The 22,203-nt window shown below is 44.8% G+C and overlaps 1 protein-coding gene across 6 annotated transcripts in view; it reads right to left on the bottom strand.

Annotated features, from left to right (window-relative positions):
- The window catches only part of nyap2a (neuronal tyrosine-phosphorylated phosphoinositide-3-kinase adaptor 2a), a 150,856-nt gene that overhangs the window by 26,739 nt on the left and 101,914 nt on the right, over nucleotides 1–22,203 (bottom strand). For 5 of the 6 annotated variants that reach the window (XM_078410343.1, XM_078410341.1, XM_078410340.1 and 2 more), the window contains 2 exons: nucleotides 12,621–12,836; nucleotides 7,344–7,447 (listed from right to left, as the gene is read on the bottom strand). In XM_078410343.1, the coding sequence (XP_078266469.1) occupies nucleotides 7,344–7,447; nucleotides 12,621–12,836 (320 nt within the window). The remainder of the gene's footprint in view (nucleotides 1–7,343; nucleotides 7,448–12,620; nucleotides 12,837–22,203) is intronic. The other variant, XM_078410345.1, reaches the window with a different exon arrangement.

Below are 22,203 nucleotides of genomic sequence, written 5' to 3'. Positions count from 1 at the left end.
CAACTGTAGTCAGAAAGTTACTAGATAGTATTCTGAGGGATAGGATTATACAGGCATTTGGATGGATAAGGGCTGCTAAGGGATAGTCAGCATGGTTTTGTACCTGGGAGATCGTGTCTCACAAATCTGATTGAGATTTTTGAAGACATGACCAAAAAGGTAATTGAGGGCAGAGCTGTTGTATACATAGATTTCTGTAAGGCATTCAACAAGGTTCTGCATGGTAGGCTGCTCTAGAAGGTTAGATCGCTTGGGATCCATGGAGAGATAGCTGAATGAATATATATATATTATGGATATATGCTCTTAAATATACTTGGACTATCTCCGACATCTCCCTCCCGTTTCTGGACCTCACCATCTCCTTCACAAGAGACAGACTAGTGACTGACATCTACGATAAACCCACTGACTCGCACAGCTATCTGGACTACACTTCTTCCCACCCTGTCTCCTGAAAAAAGTCTATCCCCTACTCCCAATTCCACCGTCTACGCCGCATCTGTGCCCGGGATGATGTTTTTCACTCTAGGGCATCAGAGATGTCCTCATTCTTCAGAAAACGGGGCTTCCCCTCTCCCATTATAGATGAGGCTCTCACTAGGGCCTCTTCTATATCCCGCAGCTCCGCTCTTGCTCCCCCTCCCCCCATTCGTAACAAGGACAGAATCCCCCTCGTTCTCACCTTCCACCCCATCAGCCAGCGTATCCAACAAATCATCCTCCAACATTTCCGTCACCTACAACGGGACCCCACTACTGGCCACATCTTCCCATCCCCTCCCCTTTCTGCTTTCTGCAAAGACCGTTCCCTCCGGAACTTCCTGGTCCAATCGTCCCTTCTTACCCAAACCACCCCATCCTTGCGCACTTTCCCCTGCAACCGCAACACCTGTCCCTTTACCTCCCCCTTCAACTCCATCCAAGGACCCAAACAGTCTTTCCAGGTGAGACAGAGGTTCACCTGCACCTCCTCCAACCTCATCTATTGTATCCGCTGCTCAAAATGTCAACTTCTTTACATCGGCGAAACCAAATGCAGGCTCGGCGATCGTTTCGCTCAACACCTTCGCTCAGTCCGCCTCAACCAACCTTATTTCCCGGTGGCTGAGCACTTCAACTCCCCCTCCCACTCCCAGTCTGACCTTTCTGTCATGGGCCTCCTCCAGTGCCATAGTGAGGCCCACTGGAAATTGGAGGAACAGCACCTCATATTTCGCTTGGGCAGCTTGCAGCCCAGCGGTATGAACATTGACTTCTCCAACTTTAGATAGTTCCTCTGTCCCTCTCTTCCCCTCCCCCTTCCCAGTTCTCCCACTGTCTTCCAGTCTCCACCTATATCCTTTCTTTGTCCCGCCCCCCTGACATCAGTCTGAAGAAGGGTCTCGACCCGAAAAGTCACCCATTCCTTTTCTCCTGAGATGCTGCCTGACCTGCTGAGTTACTCCAGCATTTTGTGAAATAAATACCTTCGATTTGTACCAGCATCTGCAGTTATTTTCTTACACTAGCTGAATGGATAGAAAATTGCCTTCATGGAAGGAAGCAAAGGATGATGGTGGAAGGTTGCTTCTCAGAATGGAGGCCTGTGACTAGTGGTGTGCCTCAGGGATCGTTTGTCATCTACATCAATGATTTGGATGAGAACATACTTGGCAAGATTAGCAAGTTTGCTGATGATACAAAAGTGGGTGGTTTTGCAGTTATTGAAAATGGTTGTGAAAAATTGCAGCAGGATTTTGATCGATTGGTCGGATGGGCGGAGGAATGGTTGATCGAATTTAATACAGAAAAGTGTGAGGTATTGCATTTTGGGGTGTCTAACATGGGTAAGACCTATACAGTGAATGTTAGGTCTCTGGGGAGTGTTGTAGAGCAGGGGAATCTAAGACTGCAGGTGCATGGTTCCTTGAAGGTCAAGTCGCAGGTAGATAAGGTGGTCAAAAAAGCTTTTGGTACATTGGCCTTCATTGAGAATAGAAGTTAGGAGGTCATGTTGCAGTTGTATAAGACTTTGGTGAGACCGCATTTACAGTATTGTGTTCAGTTCTGGGCACCATGTTATAGGAAAGATGTTGTGAAGCTGAAAAGAGTATAGAGAAGATTTACGAGGGTGTTACCAGGACTAGTGGGTGTGAGCTATAGGGAGAGGTTGAGTAGGCTGGGACTCTTTTCCTTGGAGCGCAGGAGGATGAGGGGTGATCTTATAGTGGTGTATAAAATCATGGGAGGAATAGATCGGGTAGATGCACAGAGTCTCTTGCCCAGAGTAGGCGAATTGAGGATCGGAGGACATAGGTTTAAGGTGAAGGAGAAAAGATTTAATAGGAATCTGAGGGGTAACGTTTTCACACAAAGTGTGGTGGGTGTACGGAACAAGCTGCCAAGAAGGATGGTTGGGGCCATCCCAACATTTAAGAACCAGTTAGACAGGTACATGGATAGGACAGGTTTGGAGGGATATGGACCAAGCACAGGCAGGTGGGACTAGTGTAGCTGGGACATTGGTTGGTGTGGGCCTGTTTCCACACTGTATGACTCTATGACTCTATGACTCTATTCCTTTCTAACACAGTGCCCAGAACTGAGCACAATACTCTAAATGTGGCCTCATCAATGCCTTACATAACTGTAACACGACCGCCCAACTTCTACACTCAATACTATGACTGATGAAGGCCAATGTACCAAAAGCCTTTTTGACCACCCTATCTACTTGTGTTTCCACCTTCAAGGAACTATGCACCTGCAATCTTAGAACTATGCACCTGCAATCAAGGAACTATGCACCTGCAATCTTAGATTTCTCTGCTCTACACTACCCGGAGCCTACCATCCACTGTGTAGGTCCTGCCCATGTTAGATTTCACAAAATACAACACCTCACATCTATCTGTATTAAATTCCATCAACCATTCCTCACCCCACCTGGCCAAGATCCTGCTACAAATTTTGACAACCATCTTCACTACAATACATCTACAATACTACCCATTTTTTTTATTGTCTGCAAACTTGCTAATCTTGCCATGTACATTCTCATCCAAATCATTGATATTGATGACAGACAGTAATGGGCACAGCACCGAACCCTGAGTCACACCACACGCCTCCAGTCTGAGAAAAAAATCTTCCACCATCACCCTCTGCTTCCTTCCATGGAGCCAATTTTCTATCCATTGAGCTGTCTTTCCTTGTATCCCATGCGATCTAACCTTATAGAGCAGCCTACCATGTGAAACAGTATCTAATGCTTTGCTGAAATCCATGAGGTCCAAGTATACAACATCTACAGCTCTGCCCTCATCAACGTTTTGGGTCACATCTTCAAAAAACTCAATCAGATTTGTGAGACACAGCCTCCCACATACAAAACCATGTTGACTTTCTCTTATCAGCCCTATCTATCTAAATGCATGTATATCCTATCCCTCGCTAATGCTTTCTGGGAACTTTATAACTACAGATGTTAAGCCTATAATTTCCGGCCTTTTCACTGCAGCCCTTCTTGAATCGAGGCACACCATTTGCCAGCCTCCAGTCTTCCGGCACCTCTCCTGTATTTAATGATGACTCGTAAATTTCAGCCAGGTCTTCTGCAGTTTTCTCTCTAGTGCCTTCGGATATATCAGATCTGGCCTGGGAGATTTGTCTACCTTCATACAAGTCAGGACCTTCAGCACCTCTTCAACCGTAATACTGACTGCTCTCAAGACAAACCTGATTGCTCTCAAGCCATGTTAATGGAAATAGCGATCATGGTGTTGAGATTGAAGATCAGCCATGATCCTGATGAATGGCAGAGCTGGACTGAGGCCCAGGTAGAAACATAGTAACATAGAAAATAGGTGCAGTAATAGGCCATTCGGCCCTTTGAGCCTATTCAATATGATCATGGCTGATCATCCAAAATCAGTACCCCGTTCCCGTTTTTTCCCCATATCCCTTGATTCCGTTTGTGAACCTTTGTTCTTATTTCTTAGGTTTTTTGTTCAAGTCCAGCTATCGCCCTAGTTGTTTGTTACTGAGGAGAATAGATCTCTTTTTCCTGCATGTGTTTTTTACTTTGCAGCCTGTCTGTGTATTCTGTCAACCATGCTGTACTCAAAGGAAATCGCTACTGTTGAATTCATATCTGAGTACAAGAGGTTTGTGCAGTAGCCTTGATGTCAGGAATGTCCTTCAATAGCTGTCCTACCATCACGGGATTTTCCAACTGAACAAACTCTAAAAAGATACAAACACCTGCCGAAATCAACCAGCAACAACAAAGAGTATTATTTTGTGAGCACATTAAAACTTTGTTACTCCAGCACACGATGGGTCTCGACCCGAAACGTCACCCATTCCTTCTATCCAGAGATGCTGCCTGTCCCGCTGAGTTACTCCAGCATTTTGTGCCCACCTTCACACTTGGGACATTACTTGATGCCAGACTATGAGATTTTCTGGATGTAATTAAAATTAATAGAGTCATGGAGTCTCACAGCCCAATTTGCCCACACCGGCCAACATGTCCCATCCACACTAGTCCCACCTGCCTACGTTTGGTCTCTAAACCTGTCCTATCCATGTCTCTTAAACATTGTGATAATACCTGCCGCAACTACCTCCTCTGGCAGGTACTATTGCAACATTTAAGATTACAGCATACTGTTAATTCACTTTTTTATAGACGTTAAACAGTTGTACAATACATTTTCTGGTGAAATGTCATAAGGAGCAGTGAGTTTCAAGGGGAGTGTGGAAATAAGGCTTCAGTACTTTTCATATAGTTTTATACAGCAGAGAAACAGGCCATCCGGCCCAATTCATCCAGGCTCATCAATATGCCTACCCATGTTAATCGCATGGGCGTCCATTTAGCTCATATCCCTCTAAACATTTCCTATCCATGTACCTGTCCAGATATCTTTTAAACATTATAATTATATTTGTCTCGACAGCTTCTTCTGAAGCTCAGCACGTCCCATGTATCTGTCAGCCACTGTGTGAGAAAGTTGCCCCTTAGCTGCCTTTTAAATCTTTCGACTCCTCACGTAAATTCTACGGCCTCTTGTTTTAGACTTCCTTACCCATGGAAAAAGACTGACGATGATTGATGCCATGATCTGCCTACTCTGCATATTTCCACAGTAATTTCACTTTGCATGCTCTCATGCCCTCTTTGATAATTGCATCCGGTATAAATATGCATGCAATGTGTACATCATGACTGACATTCTGCATCTCTATTGACCTTCAGGTGATATGTTCTGCATGCTCTCTAGTTTTGTATCCTGTACGCTCAATGGTAAAAGATAATCAGAACATTTCCATTTCAATGATCAATCTCATGTAAAATGGACACTGTTCTTTTGGGTTGACTGTCTTACTCTCTGCCTGGTGAGCATGGTTGAGTACCCTTCTCAAAACCCTCTTTTCCCATGCTATGATACATTCTTTTAGCCTGATCAGATACTAGGACAGGTTTTCAACCTGTCATCCAGCATAAATCTGCTACGTCACAGAAGCCACAGGATTTCTATTTACAATGAGGCAATCAACTGCTTGGTTGAAATATTTTTGAATGGAGAATTCAGAGCTGAAATTCCAAAAAGCCCAACAATCGCCCAATGTAAAGCAATCATGATTTGTGCAAAGAAATTTCAGAAAACTGGAAATGAGTAATAAATTTGTAAGAATGCCCACAACATAGGAGACATATTGATTCAATATTGCTTACTCCTAGGAGCAAATTCTTAAATGTACATAATAATATCTAAAATATGAAGCAGAATTCCCTTTCTGTGCTTCTTCTGAATATAATTTTTATTACTTACCATTTCTGGACATTTCTGACATGTTAATCTCCAGTGTGTGCACTATGCCAAACATTATCAGGGAAGTTACGTTGTTATTATTTAAAAATTCAACAATTTCAGCACTGTGCGTCTGAACAGAGGGCATTGTAGGATTTTCCTCCAATTTCCAAATGACCATTGACCAGTCGGGCACCTTCATTAGTACAGGCTATACTTTTGCCTTTGATTTACACAGGAACATTAAAAAGATTATACATTGGTTGACAGGCTAGGTATATCTTAACATTGATGATGAAAGTATATGTATGGAATTACGTGATTACATCAGCAAACAAAACACTGACTGTAAAGAGATTAAATGTCAAAAAACAATGTAACATTAATATCCTGCAAAACATTTTATGTGGCTGTTCATTGTTATTTGGGTCCCATTTCATTTTTTCAACTGATGTTTAAGATATGGCTTTTCATAATATCAAATATTGAGTTAGAGATTATATATATTTCGAACAGAGAACAGTACAGCTCAGGAACAGGCCTTTCAGCCCATAATGTCCGTGCTATACACAATGCTAAGTTAAACGTATCTCCTCTGCCTGCAAGAGATCCTTGTGCTTACATTCCCAGCATTTTCAAGTACCTATCTAATAGCCTCTTAAATGACCGTATTGAATTTTCTTCCTACACATAAGATAAGCTGCTTTGCTAAATGGATTAACAATATTTCCTCAGATTTTTACACATAATTGGGGCTACAGGCAAGCTCTAAAATCCTGTTTACTTTTGTGAGTAAGCCACATATTTGGAAGCTCAGTCACAAGATCTAATGCAAAAAACGGGAGTTTCTTTATATGGTTCTCAAAGAATACCCTACATTTTTGCAAGTTTCCTGAAAAAAACTTTTCATCGAACGACCTGTGAAAGTGAACCCACCAGCTTGTTAATTGCAATGATTTTCAGTGCTCCCAACTCCTTTTGTGAAATGTTCTTTGCAGTTTTAATAAAGGCAGTGTACACAAAATGTGATATGATCGCAAAAAGAACAGACACACATCAAAATCACCAAGTAACAACAACAACAAAGAAGATTGACTGCACTAAAAGATGTACAGGTTGGCAACGAAACATCACAGCACCGCAAGTCTTTATGACAACACAGTGACGAAAAAAATGTACACCAGCAAAGAGAGATCGGAGACATTTTTTTATCAGATTTGTTCATTTTAAAGATACACAAATCTGCTAAAACACACATAAAACAATGAAAAGTCAGAAAAGTCTATATATTTATGTATGTAGAGTACATCTTGTTCACAGTCAGATATTACAGGATGAAAAGTTTTTTTTTCTGTTTAAAACGAAAGACTGAAAGATGAGCCACTGAGTGCGTCCTGCCTTTGTGAAAACCTACTAGTGCCAATGACTGACAAAGAGGGAGACAGCGACAAGCTGGCAATAAAATGAAGGACAGACATGTGACAACGTTTGTTTTTGGCATGTTGAACCATGAGGTCACTCTGGACTGGGTAGCGATGGTACCTGGCTCTGTTGCAACTCGCTGGACTGCCTGAGAGGGGTGATTGATGGAGGAGGCACACCTGAAGTCGAAGCAGATCGGCCAAGCTTGCAGCTCGTCTTTGACTCTGTGAAAATAAAGAGGAGTTAGAAAGGAAGGGACAATGGATGGCACGGTGGCACAGCGGTAAAGTTGCTGCCTTGCAGCGCCAGAGACCCGGATTCGATCCTGACTATGGGAGCTGTCCATACGGAGTTTGTATGTTCTCCCCGTTACCTTCTTCAGACTGAAGATGGGTCTCGGCCTGAAACGTCACCCATTCCTTCTATCTAGAGATGCTGCCTGTCCCGCTGAGTTACTCCACCATTTTTTTGTTTTTTTTGTTGTCATTGTCGTTGTTAAATGTACGTTTTGTTTTATTTTTAATTCTGTGTATGTAGGGGGGTGGTGGGGGGGTTGGGGGAAACCTTTTTTTCAAATCTCCTCCTCAACGGAGATGCGACCTTTACCGTGTCGTATCTCCGTTCGCGCTACGGCCTAACATCGTGGAGTCGGCGGCCTCCAGCTGGGATCGACCTCAAAGACTCCGGTCGCAGGGCCTGGACTTACCATCTCGGAGGCTTCGGCCGTGGGCCCTGCAGACCGCAACATCGGGAGTTCGCAGGTCCCTGGCTGGCGACCGGCTTTTGGGAGCTCCAGCCGTAGCAGCTTCGACCGCCCCGAAGCGCGAGGTACGATCAACCCGCCCGCAGGCCCTTCATCGCCCTGCGTGGCCCGGCCGCAGCACTTTCCATCGTCCGGTGGGGGCTCAGGACTTTCATCGGCCTGCGTGGCTCGGCCCTGGGACTTTCCATCGCCCGGTGGGGGCTCAGGACTTTCATCGGCCTGCTCGGCTCGGCCCTGGGACTTTCCATCGCCCGGTGGGGGCTCAGGACTTTCATCGGCCTGCTCGGCTCGGCCCTGGGACTTTCCATCGCCCGGTGGGGGCTTCAAAAAGTTGGGAGCCTCGATCACCTCGTGGCACCACGGGAGAAGAATGAGGAGGAGATAAGACTTTGCCTTCCATCACAGTGAGGGTGTGCCTGGAGCAATCACTGTGATGGCTGTTTTGTGTAAAAAATTATATCTGTGTGTCTTGTGCTTTTTAATGTCTACTGCCGGACCCTGATGTGAGAGGACGCTGGCGTTGTGTATTCGCCGCTTTTCCATCAGGATAGTTTGTCTGTTTGTTTCTATGTTAATTGTTTTTGTAAAGCGCTTTGAGCATGTGATAAGGCGCTATATAAAATAAATGGATTATTATTATTATTATTATTTTTATGTCTATCACTTGGAAACAAGACTTAGGCTGACAATGCCTGTACAGTGGAGAAATGAAGCCTATGTCATAGAAACACTAGTAACCTTAGAAACATAGAGAACATAGGAGCAGACTTTGAACTTTAGACTTTAGAGATACAGCGTGGAAACAGGCCCTTAGGCCCACCATGCCCGCGCAGACCAGTGATCACCCATATGCTATCACTATCCTAACACTAGGGGCAATTTTTGTTTACAACTTACCAAAACCAATTATCCTACAAATCTGTATGTCTTTGGAGTCTGGGAGGAAACCAGAGCACATGGAGAAAACCCATGCAGACACAGGGAGAGTGCACAAACTCCCTACAGACAGCAGCTGTAGTCAGGATCGAACCTAGGTCTCTGGCACTGTAAGGCAGCAACTCTCCCGCTGTGCCACTGTGCTGCCCCTATGTAGGCCATTCGACCTAGCGGGGTTGGCATTTCTGGTCTTTTGAGCCTGCTCCACCATTCAGGATACGGAAGACATGGGATGGCACCGGTGGGTGGACATTGAGGCTGTTCAGACAACAACTATATCTGGTGCTGATGGTTAGAGGAAGAGAAAAAAAAATCAAACGTAAATCCCACCCTCCTTTCTGTTTCTCCAGTTTCTCCATCCCTTTCGAACCTGTCCTAATGACGAGATTTTCCACATCAGTGCCTTTGAGATGTGTTCCTTCTTCCTAGACTCTGGGCTCCCTTCTATTATAGTGGACAGGACTCTTCAGATTGTCTTCCCTCTTCTCCTCCCAGCCACAACAAGGATAGGCTTCCACTTGTCCTCATCTTTCTCCACTTTCAATGGAGCATCCTCAGAACCATCCACCTCGTTCAGTGGGATTCCAACTACCCTTTCACAATTCGGCTCACTCAACGCCACACTGCTTCACTCTTCCATCTCCACTACCCACTCCTCGTCTCATTACACTTCCCCATGTAGCCGGAGATACAACACCTATTCACCTACTTCTTCCCTTGGCACTATTCAGGGACCCAAATAGTCTTTGCCAGTCATAAGGACATAAGGTAATAAGAGATAGGAGTAGAATTAGGCCACTCGGCCCATCAAGTCTACCCTGCCTTTCAATCACGGCTGATCTGGGCGGCACGGTGGCACAGCGGTAGAGTTGCTGCCTTACAGCGAATGCAGCGGTAAGGACTCAGGTTCGATCCTGACTACGGGTGCTGTACTGTACGGAGTTTGTATGTTCTCCCCGTGACCTGCGTGGGTTTTCTCCGAGATCTTCAGTTTCCTCCTACACTCCAAAGAAGTACAGGTTTGTAGGTTAATTGGCTGGGCAAATGTTTAAAAAAATTGTCCCTAGTGGGTGTAGGATAGTGTTAGTGTGCGGGGATCGCTGGGTGGCGCGGACCCGGTGGGCCGAAGGGCCTGTTTCTGCACTGTATCTCTAAAATCTAAAAAGAAAATCTAAAAAAAATCTATCTCTTCCCTCCAAACCAAATTCTCTTGCCTTCTCCCCATAACCTCTGGCACCTGCACTAATCCAGAATCTATCTCTGCCTTAAAAATATCCACTGACTTGGCCTCCAAAGCTTTCTGTGGCAAAGAATTCCACAGATTCATCACCCTCTGAAGAAATTTCTCCGCATCTCCTACCTAAATGAAGTCAAGTCAATGTTCACATTTACCAATTTACTATATTGTGTTCAGTAAACATAGTTAGTTAGTTAGTTTAATCTATTGTCACGTGTAATTTATTGTCACGTGTCACATGTACAATGAAAAGCTTTTGTTGCGTGCTAGCCAGTCAGCAGAAAGACAATACATGATTATAATCGAGCCATCCATGGTGTACAGATACGTGAATATTGTGAGTAATGTTTAGTGCAAGATAAAGTCCTATAAAGTCCGATCAACGATAATCCGATGGTCTCCAAAGAGTAGCTCAGGAGCATTCTCTAGTTGCTGGCAGGATGGTTCAAATGCCTGAGAACATCTGGGAAGAAACTGTCCCTGAATGTGGAGGTATGCGTTTTCACACTTCTATAACTTTGGAGGTATCACCCGGATGCCCAGCACCCATCTCTCCCATCACCCAATGGGAGAGGGGATAAGAGGGAGTGGCCAGGTGCGACTCATCCTTAATTATGCTGGTGGTCTTGCCGAGGCAGCATGAGGTGTAAATGGAGTCAATGGAAGGGAGGTTGGTTTGTGTGATGGCCTGGGCTGCGTCCACTATTGTCTGCAATTTCTTACGGTCTTGGATGGAATTGTTCCCAAACCATGCCGTGATGGGTTTGGTGAACCTTTACCGAGCACGTCTCTTCAGCCTGGAAAGATGATTCAGAGTTGCTAGTCAGCTGTCACTGTAGTTCTCCGTCCCATTTCTACATGGGCGGCACGGTGGCGCAGCGGTAGAGTTATCATATCATATCATATCTATACAGCCGGAAACAGGCCTTTTCGGCCCTCCAAGTCCGTGCCGCCCAGCGATCCCCGTACATTTAACACTATCCTACACCCACTAGGGACAATTTTTACATTTACCCAGCCAATTAACCTACATACCTGTACGTCTTTGGAGTGTGGGAGGAAACCGAAGATCTCGGAGAAAACCCACGCAGGTCACGGGGAGAACGTACAAACTCCTTACAGTGCAGCACCCGTAGTCAGGATCGAACCTGAGTCTCCGGCGCTGCATTCGCTGTAAAGCAGCAACTCTACCGCTGCGCTACCGTGCCGCCCATGAGTTGCTGCCTTACAGCGAATGCAGCGCCGGAGACTCAGGTTCCATCCTGACTACGGGCACCATCTGTACGGAGTTTGTACATTCTTCCCGTGACCTGCGTGGGTTTTCTCCGAGATCTTCGGTTTTCTCCCACACTCCAAAGACGTACAGGTTTGTAGGTTAATTGGCTGGGCAAATGTCCCTAGTGGGTGTAGGATAGTGTTAGTGTGCGGGGATCACTGGGCGGCACGGTCCCGGTGGGCCGAAGGGCCTGTTTCTGCGCTGTATCTCTAAATCTAAAATCTAAAATCTAAAAATCTACATTGACCTCACGGTCTCCAAGCTTCTCTAATGGTACCCACTCGAGGAAGAATCCTTCATCGTCCATTGAGACACATTGCAACCCTCAGGACTCAATACTGGATTCAACAATTTCAAATAACCAGTCTTTTATGTTTGTATCAGGATTCGCAAGTTTTGAGACGTGGTCCATCCACTTGTAACATTACCTCGGTTTATCTCAACCAAGGATGCTACCTAACTTGCTGGGTCGTTTGTTTCAGAATTTCGGCATCTGCTGTGACCTGCTTCTGACAGGTCCAACTTTAATTATTCGTTAATTATTTTTTCTCCACCCCATCACAGATATCCCACCAGTTCTCCTTCATCCTTCCTCTTCCTGCAACCTAACACATGCTTGTTTTCTCACTTCTCCATTTCTGATGAAGGATCCTTTCTCCCTCCACAGATGCTGCCTGACCTTCTGAGTTTCCCCCCCATTATGAGAGACATTAGTGACTCTTCCAGGAGATTCCACGAGCTGAGATAACCATTACAATTGCTTCAGTTAGAGTCATAGAGTCATACAGCGTGGAAGCAGACCCTTCGGCCCAACTTGCCCACACCGGCCAACGTGTCTACACTAGTCCCAACTGCCTGCATTTGGCCCATATCCCTCTAAACCTGTCCTATCCATGTACCTGTCTAAATGTTTCTTGAACATTATGATAACTACCTCAGCTACCTCCTCCGGCAGCTCATTCCATACACCTACCACCCATTGTGTGAGAAAGTTACCCCTCAGAATTCTTATTAAATCTTTCCCCCCTCACATTAAACCTATGTCCTCTGGTTCTCCATTCCCCGACGCTGGGCAAGAGACTCTGTGTGTCCACCCCAATCGATTCCTCTCATGATTTTGTACACCTCTAAAAGATCATTCACGCACATTCTGGAGAGCTCAGTATTTGGCGATCATTTAGTTACCTTGACGCATGGTGTCGGAACTGTTATTCCCAGCTAACAGAGTCGGGCTAACTGAGGACCTCCCCATTCGACTGGTCGCTGGTGGTTCAGGGCTACAATCCCATTCCTGAGATTTGGTCAGTTCTCCTGAAGCACCGTGTGCCCCTTTCTCTTTGCTCTCTGTCCTTGGCAATGGTTCAGTGCTGATACTCCACCCCTTTTGGTCCTCCCCTGCTTCTGTAAGAAATAAAGTAAGAAGAAATGAAGAAGGGTCTCGAGCCTTACTGGCGCCCATTCCACTTTCTCTCGAGACATGCTGCCTGACCTGCTGAGTTACTCCAGCATTTCGTGTCTATCTTTGGTACAAACCAGCATCTGCAGTTCCTTTTTGTTATAAAATGAAACGGATCATTGAATTATCCCAGTTCCCAAAGACTGAATCAACGTCTGAGTTAAAAATGAGCGACATCAGTGACTCTTTCAGGAAAATGCATGAGCTGAGAAAGCCATTAAAATTGCATATCCAAATGCTCTTACTGAAATGGGTCAAGTCAATATCATCAATTTTGTTTCCAGAAATCTGCAGCCACGAACCAAATGTTCTTCAGTGCATATTTCAGAATATTGCAAGAAGACAATGAGGCAGAGAAATAAGCAAATCAAGATACAGCATAGAAACAGGCCCTTCGGCCCGCCAAGTCCATGCTGTGTACACTAACCCATCTTCCACAGGTACTCATGTCTCATTTATGTTTTGGATCCAGTGGTTGATGGGATGTGGGCTTTGCAGGAATGGTTCAGCAGATATTACATAATTGCGGTCAGTTCAGAAGGCAGTTAAATGTCAACCACGCATACACCAGACTTGGTAAGCATGCAGACTTCCTTCCTTTTAAGTCGTTAGCAAACCTGTTTATAAGAATGTGTAAGAGCATAGAGAAGAGGAGCAGGAACAGGTGAATAAACCCCTTGAGCCTGTCAACCATCCAAAAAGATCATGGCTGTGCGAATGTGTCGGAAGGAACTGCAGATGCTGGTTTTCACTGAAGATAGACGCAACATGCTGGAGTAACTCAGCGGGACAGGCAGTATTTCTGGAGGGAAGGAGTGGGTGACGTTTCAGGTTGAGAGCCTTCTTCAGACTGAGAGTCAGGGGAGAGGGAGTCTAGAAATATGGAGGGGTAAGGTGTGAAAACACTAATCATAGCAGGCGATGTTAAGGGAATTTAGAATGGTTCATTGTAAGCTGAGAGGTAAGTGACAAAGAGACATACAATCAGTAAAATTATTCAGAAGCACAGTGAATCTAGTCGGAGAATTAGGGTGGGGGAGGGACGGAGAGCGAGGGAAAGCAACGCTGATCTAATCTTGCTCTCAAAATCATTGTCCCACATGCTCCTGGAGTCCCTCGAGCTTTAAACGTCTCTCCACAGCTGTGAATATCAATGACTCTGGTTCCACTGCCCTCTGGAATGGAGAACTCCACAGATTCATGGCCCTCTGAAAGGAAAAGGAAACTCCTTGTGTCCACCTTAAAAGGGCGGCCTCGTACTCTAATACTGTGCTCCCACGTTCCAGAGAGCCTGACGTGAGAAAACTTCATCAAGCCTGCCAATCCCACTCAGAATCTGACATGTTTCATTAAGATCACCTCTCATTCTTCTACACTCCAATGAGCATAAGTCTAACAATGTAGCCATTTTTTAAATTCCAGATTTATTGATTTGATGTTAAATATTCCATCTGCTGAGGTTAGTTGAGCTAGAAGAAGGAGTGGTGAGCATGTGTTGAAACAAATAAAAGTCTTACAGGGTTTATCAGGGCTGAGACAGGGAGCATGGATCCTCTCTATATGAGGGAGCTAAAGGGCAGAGATGAGTAAAAATGTCTTCTCACATAAACTGGTGTCTTTAGGATCCTTTACTTAAGAGGGTTATGGAGGCCTGGTCACGGAGTATGTTCAGCACAGACAGCAGTAATGTTTTACAGGGTTAATGACTTCAGGGTTAGTGCTTGAAGTAATTGATATAAAAGATCAGCCATGATTTTGCTGTACGGATGAGAAGGCATGTAGGGCTGAATGGCCTGCCCCTGCTTTTATATCCATGTCCGTAAAATCGATAAACCTACTTCATTCTAAAAGGAGCATTAAAAAGATTCAACAAATGTCCTACTAGTTCCATTGTTCGCATCCTTGTACCTCTTTGTTGTCACCTCTTCCTCAGCCAACAATGGGACATTACGATCTACACCCTTCCTTGGTCATCTGTTGCCAGCCCTGCTTTGGCCTGGCCTTTTCTTACTTCCAGTTCCCTCCCCTCTGCTTTCAGTCTGAAGAAGGGTCCTGACCCGAAACGTCACCCATTCTTTTTCTCCAGAGATGCTGCTTGACCCGCTGAGTTACTCCAGCACTTTGTGTCTATCCTCGATGTATACCAGCATCTGCAGTTCTTTTCTACACAGTTCTTGTTCTGCAGTGGGAAGCAAACTCTTGTCTCCAGATCAATAGTGCAGGCTTCTAGATATTATTAGCACTTCACTATTGTGGCAATGTTACACGAGCAAAATACTGAGGGTGCAGCAAATTGAAAATAAAGTCAGGAAATGCTCAGCGGGCTCTACCAGATTTGCAGAGAGAGAGAGAGAATTAATGGAGATAGACACAAAGTGCCAGAGTAACTCAGCGGGTCAGGCAGCATCTCAGAAGTAAAAGGATGGGTGACGTTTTGGGTCGGGACTCTTCTTCGGAGAAAGGGAACAAGAATGGGACCGTTTTGTTCCCAAGCAGAAACGTCACCCATCCTTTTTCTCCAGAAATGCTGCCTGACCCGCTGAGTTACTCCAGCACTTTGTGTCTATCTCCAGTATATACCAGCACCTGCAGGTCCTTTCGACACAAGAGAATTAATGGTGCCGTTCAGTGAAATTGGCCCCAACACAATTTTCTCACACGTTCCCCACACCCATAAACTATTTGTAACTTAAATGTTCTCAATTTCCATCTTGAATTTATTAAATTGCTCTGTTTCCCCCACTCACTGGGATAGAGAGTACAAGAGTCCAGTTTATGTACATCTCTCCAAACCTCGTCCACTACATCTGATGCACCCAATGTGGCCTCCTTTACTTCGGCGAGACCAAGCGTACATCAGGCGATCATTTTGCTAAACACATGCTCTCTGTCCACCAGGGCCTACTGTACCTCCGGGATTCTAACCATTTTAACTCCCCTTCCCATAAATAAAGACAAGTCTGAAGAACAGTTCCAACCTGAAATGTCTCTTGTACATTCCCTCTCCAGGTGCTGCCTGACCTGCTGAGTTTCTCCAGCACTTTGTGTTTTGCTCAAGATTTAAGCATCTGCTGGTTGTTACGTTTCCACAATGAACTCTTGTTAAGACTGGGAAATGTTGGAAAGGCAACAGCCTAGCATTTCACTAGATGTGCACTTGTGCATGGCATGTCTGTGGTTGGGTGCATCGTGCTCCATCTTGCCGATCGCATCAGAACTGGAGATAGATACAAAAAGCTGGAGTAACTCAGCGGGTCAGACAGCATCTCTGGAGAAAATAAATGGATGATGTTTTGGGTCGAGACCCTTCTTCAGACTGAGAGTCAGGGGAAAAGGGAAACGAGAGATACAGTTGACGAAGAGAGATATAGAACGAATGAATGAAGGTTATGCAAAAAAGTAACAATGATAAAATAAATTGTCAGCTGTGGCCTAGGTAGGAACAAGCACAGATAATGAGGCTCAACAAGACGACTTTGAAGCTGGTACGATTTGGATGGAGGAGGGATGGAGAGAGTGGGAATGCAAGGGTTACTTGAAGTTAGAGAAATCAATATTCATACCACTGGGTTGTAAAGTGCCCAAGCAAAATATAAGATGCTGTTCCTCCAATTTGAGTTTGGAGGAGGCCCAGGCCATAAAGGTCAGTATGGGAATGGGAAGGGGAATTAAAGTTTTTTGGCAACCGGGAGATCAGGTAGGTCCAAGCGGACTGAGCAAAGGTGTTCAGTGAAACAATCGCCCAGTCTACGTTTTGTATCTATCTTTGATTTATACCAACATCTGCAGTTCCTTCCTGCACATCAGAAGCGACTTTGTGGACCAAGGTGCTGATAGACACTCTGCTGCAGGTAGGTGCAGACACACAGGTAGGGAGAGCACAAGATGTCCACTGTTCCCAGGGTATCACAAGCCAGTAGGTTTTAAACTGGGGCAGAGAGATGGAGTGAGAAAGAAGGAATGAACTGAAAGGTCTGAGGTGGAGTTGAAGGCAGCAACAATTGCCCACCAGGAAAAGTGCTGTGCATAGGGATGGCAATGGGGCAAGCATAGGGGAGAGGTGCCAATGGGAGTAGCAACCAACTGATGCTGATCGAAAACAAATAGAACAATTGTTAGGATTGGAAATTGTTGAACTTTATCTGAGTCCAAAACTACGGTTGCAGGAAGACATGGATTTAAAGTTGTTGGTAATTGCTCTGATGGAAATCAAGGAAAATGACCAAAAAGTGTGGAAATGTTTGAGCTTACACTGGAATATCTTCGGAGGCTGATGACAGAAAGACCAAAGCTATCTAATGCTCACATAAAGCCTGCGGACTGAATGAAAATGTTTCACTGTCGGTAGCTTGCGTTGGACAACAGACAATAGACAATAGGTGCAGGAGTAGGCCATTCGGCCCATCGAGCCAGCACATAAAGGCATATTTGCATATAAAGGCATGTGCCAATTATCGAAAGCTAGAAGAGGGACAAATGTAACAGAACATTCACATTAGTCGCTGGTTTAAATTCATCAAGATGATTGAATTATTTATAGATCTATGCAAAAAGCAGGAAGCAGCATCACTCCAGGTGAAGCTGGTCAATACAGTAGTATATATACTCATCCTTACAATGGAAATGTATTATTCAGTTCTTAAACCTCAATTGTTTGAAATTGAGTAATATAGGTCCCCAAAAGGGACTGAGATTACATTTTATTTCACATGAAGTGATCCCAGTGGATACAGCAAGAGAGCACTCAAGGCAAATGATAGTCTCTAGTCAAGTGTAATTTGTGTTATTGAATTTGTCATTGTAGTGGTGACATCATTACACCATACCCGATCTTCAGAGAAGCTCCTTTCAAAGGTTCTTAAAGGGACATTTTCAGCCAGTGGGCTCAGTATATAAACATGCTATAAAAATGCAAGATTTATCTCTACTCAAAAACCTCCTCAAACACATTTGCCACTCTAGTGCACCATTCCAGACTCCCACTTCAATGGTGTTAACCTGCGTCACTGGTAACTCTTCACACGTGTTGTTCACTGTGTAATAAGTTGTTCTGCTGTCTCTTTGTGATGATATAAAGTTTACAACACGGAAGGAGTTTATTTGGCACTATTTTTCCATCAGAACAGTTTCCTCCCTGCTGCTATGAGCATACTAAATAGTCTTTAGACTTTAGAGATGCAAGGTGGAAAAAGGCCCTTCGGCTCACCGAGTCCGTGCCAACCAGTGATCACCCGCACACTAACACTATCCTACACACTAGGGTCAATTTACAATTCTTACTTACTCCTACAAACCTGTTCGTCTTTGGAGTGAGGTAGGAAACTGGAGATCCCGGAAAAAACCCACGTGATCACAGGGAGAACGTACAAACTCCATACAGTCAGGATCAAACCCGGGTCTCTGGTGCTGTAAGGCAGCAACTCTACCGCTGAGCCACTGTGCCACCCTCACTGCACCACTGTGTCGCCCTCTCATAAACTAAGGAAATATTCCTGATCTCCCAATCTACCTCATTGCGACCCTTTCATTTTTTTTTTGCTGCTCTTTCTCGGCAGCTAAAACACTATATCTTGCTCTCTATTTCCTTTCTCTTTTTGCACTACATGTTGTACACATGTATGGTTTGATTGTACTAACAGACTATTTTAGTACAATATGTGATTTGCCTGGATAACACTTAAAACACAGCTTTCTGTCTTGATGCATGTGATATTAAGAAACCAATACCAATACTATATAGTTTATTTTACGTCAAATGCACATCCGAATACTGTCTGAATGCAGAAAGGCTTTCTGACTCTGCCACCTTTTCAATATTTTGCCTAACTTTCCATCTAGAGTTTTTATCAGTTACTTTAAGTCCATGTCTTCTTGATAAATCTCTCCTACAGTTTCAGACATTAAATGATGATAGAATAGAGACCCTTGAAAGTGAGAAGGCAGGTGGCGCTGTGGTAGAGCTGCTGCCTTACAGCTCTTGCAGCGCCAGAGACCCGGGTTCGATCCTGACTACGGGTGCTGTCTGTACGGAGTTTGTACGTTCTCCCCGTGACCGCATGGGTTTTCTCCGGGATCTTCCGTTTCCTCCCACACTCCAAAGACGGACAGGATTGTAGGTGGACACAAAATGCTGGAGTAACTCAGCGGGACAGGCAGCATCTCTGGAGAGAAGGAATGGGTGACGTTATGGGTCAAGACCTTTCTTCAGAGGAAGGGTTTCGACCCGAAACGTCACCCATTCCTTCTCTCCAGTGATGCTGCCTGTCCCGCTGAGTTACTCCAGCATTTTATGTCTATCTTCGGTTTAAACCAGCATCTGCAGTTCCTTCCTACAGGTTTGTAGTTTAATTGGCTTGGTGTAAATGTAAAATTATCCCTAGTGTGTGTAGGTTTGTGTTAATGTGCAGGGATCGTTGGTCGGTGTGGACTCGGTGGGCCGAAAGGCCTGTTTCCATGCTGTATCTCTAAACTGAACTAAATTAAACAGGCAGGAGGCTGGACAGAGATGTTTAAAATAATGGAGTGCCTGAACAAAATAGGTAGAGAGAAATCTATTCCCATTGACAGAAGGTCATGAAGATTGAAGTGAATGACAAAGTAACCAAATGTAATATGAGGAATACCCCTTTCTAGTGCCGAGTGGTTATAATTTGGAAAACAATGCTGGAAGATTATAGGGTGCAACTTAAATTGATATGGAGACTGGGCAAGTACTTGAAAGGAAAAAAAGTGAAATTCTAGGTAAGGAGTGAGCGTGGGTGGAAGGATTGCAGGGATTGCTCTCTGGGCTGACTTCCATCCACCACAACCCCCTTTCCTTCATGCGAGGTGTGATTCCAACCATTGTTGTTTGTTCCTCATGAGGGCCATTGATTTCAGATTGCCAAGTCCTCTTGCTGCTGTACAGGGTCAAACACTATCTTTATGAAGAGAGACGTTTGCCCACCTCTTCAAAGACAGCCAGCCTCATTGATATCACAAACTGCCGCCCTCATCTCACCACTGAAATCTAGCTCTTTTATTAATTTAATGAATAAATAACTTACAAACCTCTGTGCTTTTGGTGTGTGGGAGGAAACCGGAGCACCCGGAGAAAACCCACGTGATCACAGGGAGAAGGTACAAACTACGTACAGACGGACCCATGATCAGCATCGAACCCGGGTCTCTGGCGCTGGAAGGCAGTAGCTCCACTGCTACGCCACTATGCCGCTTGTTTAATGAGATAAGATTGAATGAGCAGTAATCAAACAGATTTGAATTTGTCTGAAGAAGGGTCTTGACCCGAAACATCGCCCATTCCTTCTCTCCCGAGATGCTGCCTGACCTGCTGAGTTACTCCAGCATTTTGTGTCTAGATTGGAATTTGTCCTGCTTTTGTGAATAGGACCACAGTTGGAGAATTTTCCAAATTGTTAAATAAATGTCCATATTGTAACTGTTCTAGAAAAGTTTGGCTAGAAAGCTCTGTTGCTTCTGGAGTATTACAGCTTTAATGCCGTATGGTCCCATGGACTTTGCTGAATCCAGTACTCTCAGTCATTTCTTTATATCGTGTAGAGTGAATTAAGTTGGCTGAAGATTGCATGTGCATTGAGGAGTCCAGCCATGTGCATTGGCTTCGAATGGTAATCAATGATTGTGTTACCATCACTCCCATCAAATTTACTTGTGTAGTCCTGGCTCTGAAATGGTGAACTACTCCTGCAGAATCTGGCCACAATCATCCGCTGTCTTGTTTCAGTACAATTGAAGGAACCATGTCTGAGCAATTCCTTGCCCATGGAACCTGGAGCATCAATCCACCTTCAGGTCCCTTTTCCGTTTGCCACATCGTCAATGGAGGTGTTGACAGACTCTCCATCACTAGATTCTGCCTAAACATAAACCTAATTCTTCCCCCAGCTACGTACTGCATTGATAGTCCAGTCAAATACATGACATAGGTCAGAGGCTTAAGGTGAGTGGGGAAAGATTTCATAGGAACCCGAGGGACTACTTTTTTACACAAAGGGTTGTAGGTGTATGGAATGAGCTGCTGGAGGAGGTCGTTGAGGCAGGTACTATCACAACATTTAAGAAACCTTTAGACAGATACAAGGATAGGGTAGATTTGGAGGGAAATGGGCCAAGCACGGGCAGGTGAGACTAGTGTAGATGGGGCATGTTGATCGACGTGGGCAGGTTGGGCTGTAGGGCCTGTTTCCACCCTGTGGCAGATAAAAGATGGCCGCGCCGTTGTGTTTGGCTGCCCGTCGTCGCTCACCTAGTCATTCGTGTGTTCTGCGAACCACCTTGGTGCGAACCATTCCTCCAATTTGACGACATTGAAAAAATCATCCACGCATTCATTTCCTCCCGCCTAGACTACTGCAACTCCCTATACACTGGGATCAGCCAATCATCCCAGTCCCGCCTGCAATTGGTCCAAAACACCGCAGCGAGACTCCTGACGGGTACCCGTAAAAGGGACCACATCACCGATTCTGGCCTCTCTCCACTGGCTCCCAGTACCGTACAGAATCAACTTCAAGCTCCTCCTATTCACATACAAAGCCCTAAACGGGCTTGCCCCACCCCATATCAAAAATCTTCTAACCGACCACTCTATCTCCAGGTCCCTCAGGTCGGCTGATTTGGGGCTACTCACTATCCCGCGGTCTAGGCTTAAGCTCAGGGGCTTAAGCTTTTGCAGTTGCAGCTCCGAGACTGTGGAACAGCATCCCTCTCCCCATCAGAACTGCCCCCTCCATCGACTCCTTTAAGTCCAGGCTCAAAACCTATTTCTACTCCCTAGCGTTTGAGGCCCTCTGAGGGGGCGCTGTGAACTGTTTATGTATGTGCTGTTATGTTTGTGTGCCATTGTATGTTCATTTCTTAGTACCTGAACTGATGTACAGCACTTTGGTCAACGTGGGCTGTTTTTAAATGTGCTATACAAATAAAATTGACTTGACTTGACTATATCACTCTATGTGGGCTCACTGTGTATCAGTGGTTTAATGTGTCTTTTCAGGTGCAGAAGAATTTCTAGACATTTCCCTTTAATCTCAAAATGAGCCCAATTCTCTTTCCTGGCATAACCTTTGAGCTAGTTAAATGCCATGTCTGCCCTTTTCATTCACATCAGCGACTCTTGAGAACACGATTAAATAGTAAGTTCGCAAAATATGTGAATTTCTTCATAACCTTCAGTTATAAATTAAGGGTGACAGATGGTTGTTTACAGAGATTAGAAGATGCTGACTGGTGCATTACTTCTACATTAGAGAGAATGATGGAGAAGCCATAAATTTAGGAATCTGTTGTAAA

Source organism: Rhinoraja longicauda, chromosome 13, assembly GCF_053455715.1.
Source record: "Rhinoraja longicauda isolate Sanriku21f chromosome 13, sRhiLon1.1, whole genome shotgun sequence".
NCBI lineage: Eukaryota > Metazoa > Chordata > Chondrichthyes > Rajiformes > Arhynchobatidae > Rhinoraja > Rhinoraja longicauda.
The sequence above is the reverse complement of the archived record's forward strand: the minus strand, read 5'-3'. Positions and strand labels throughout refer to the sequence as shown.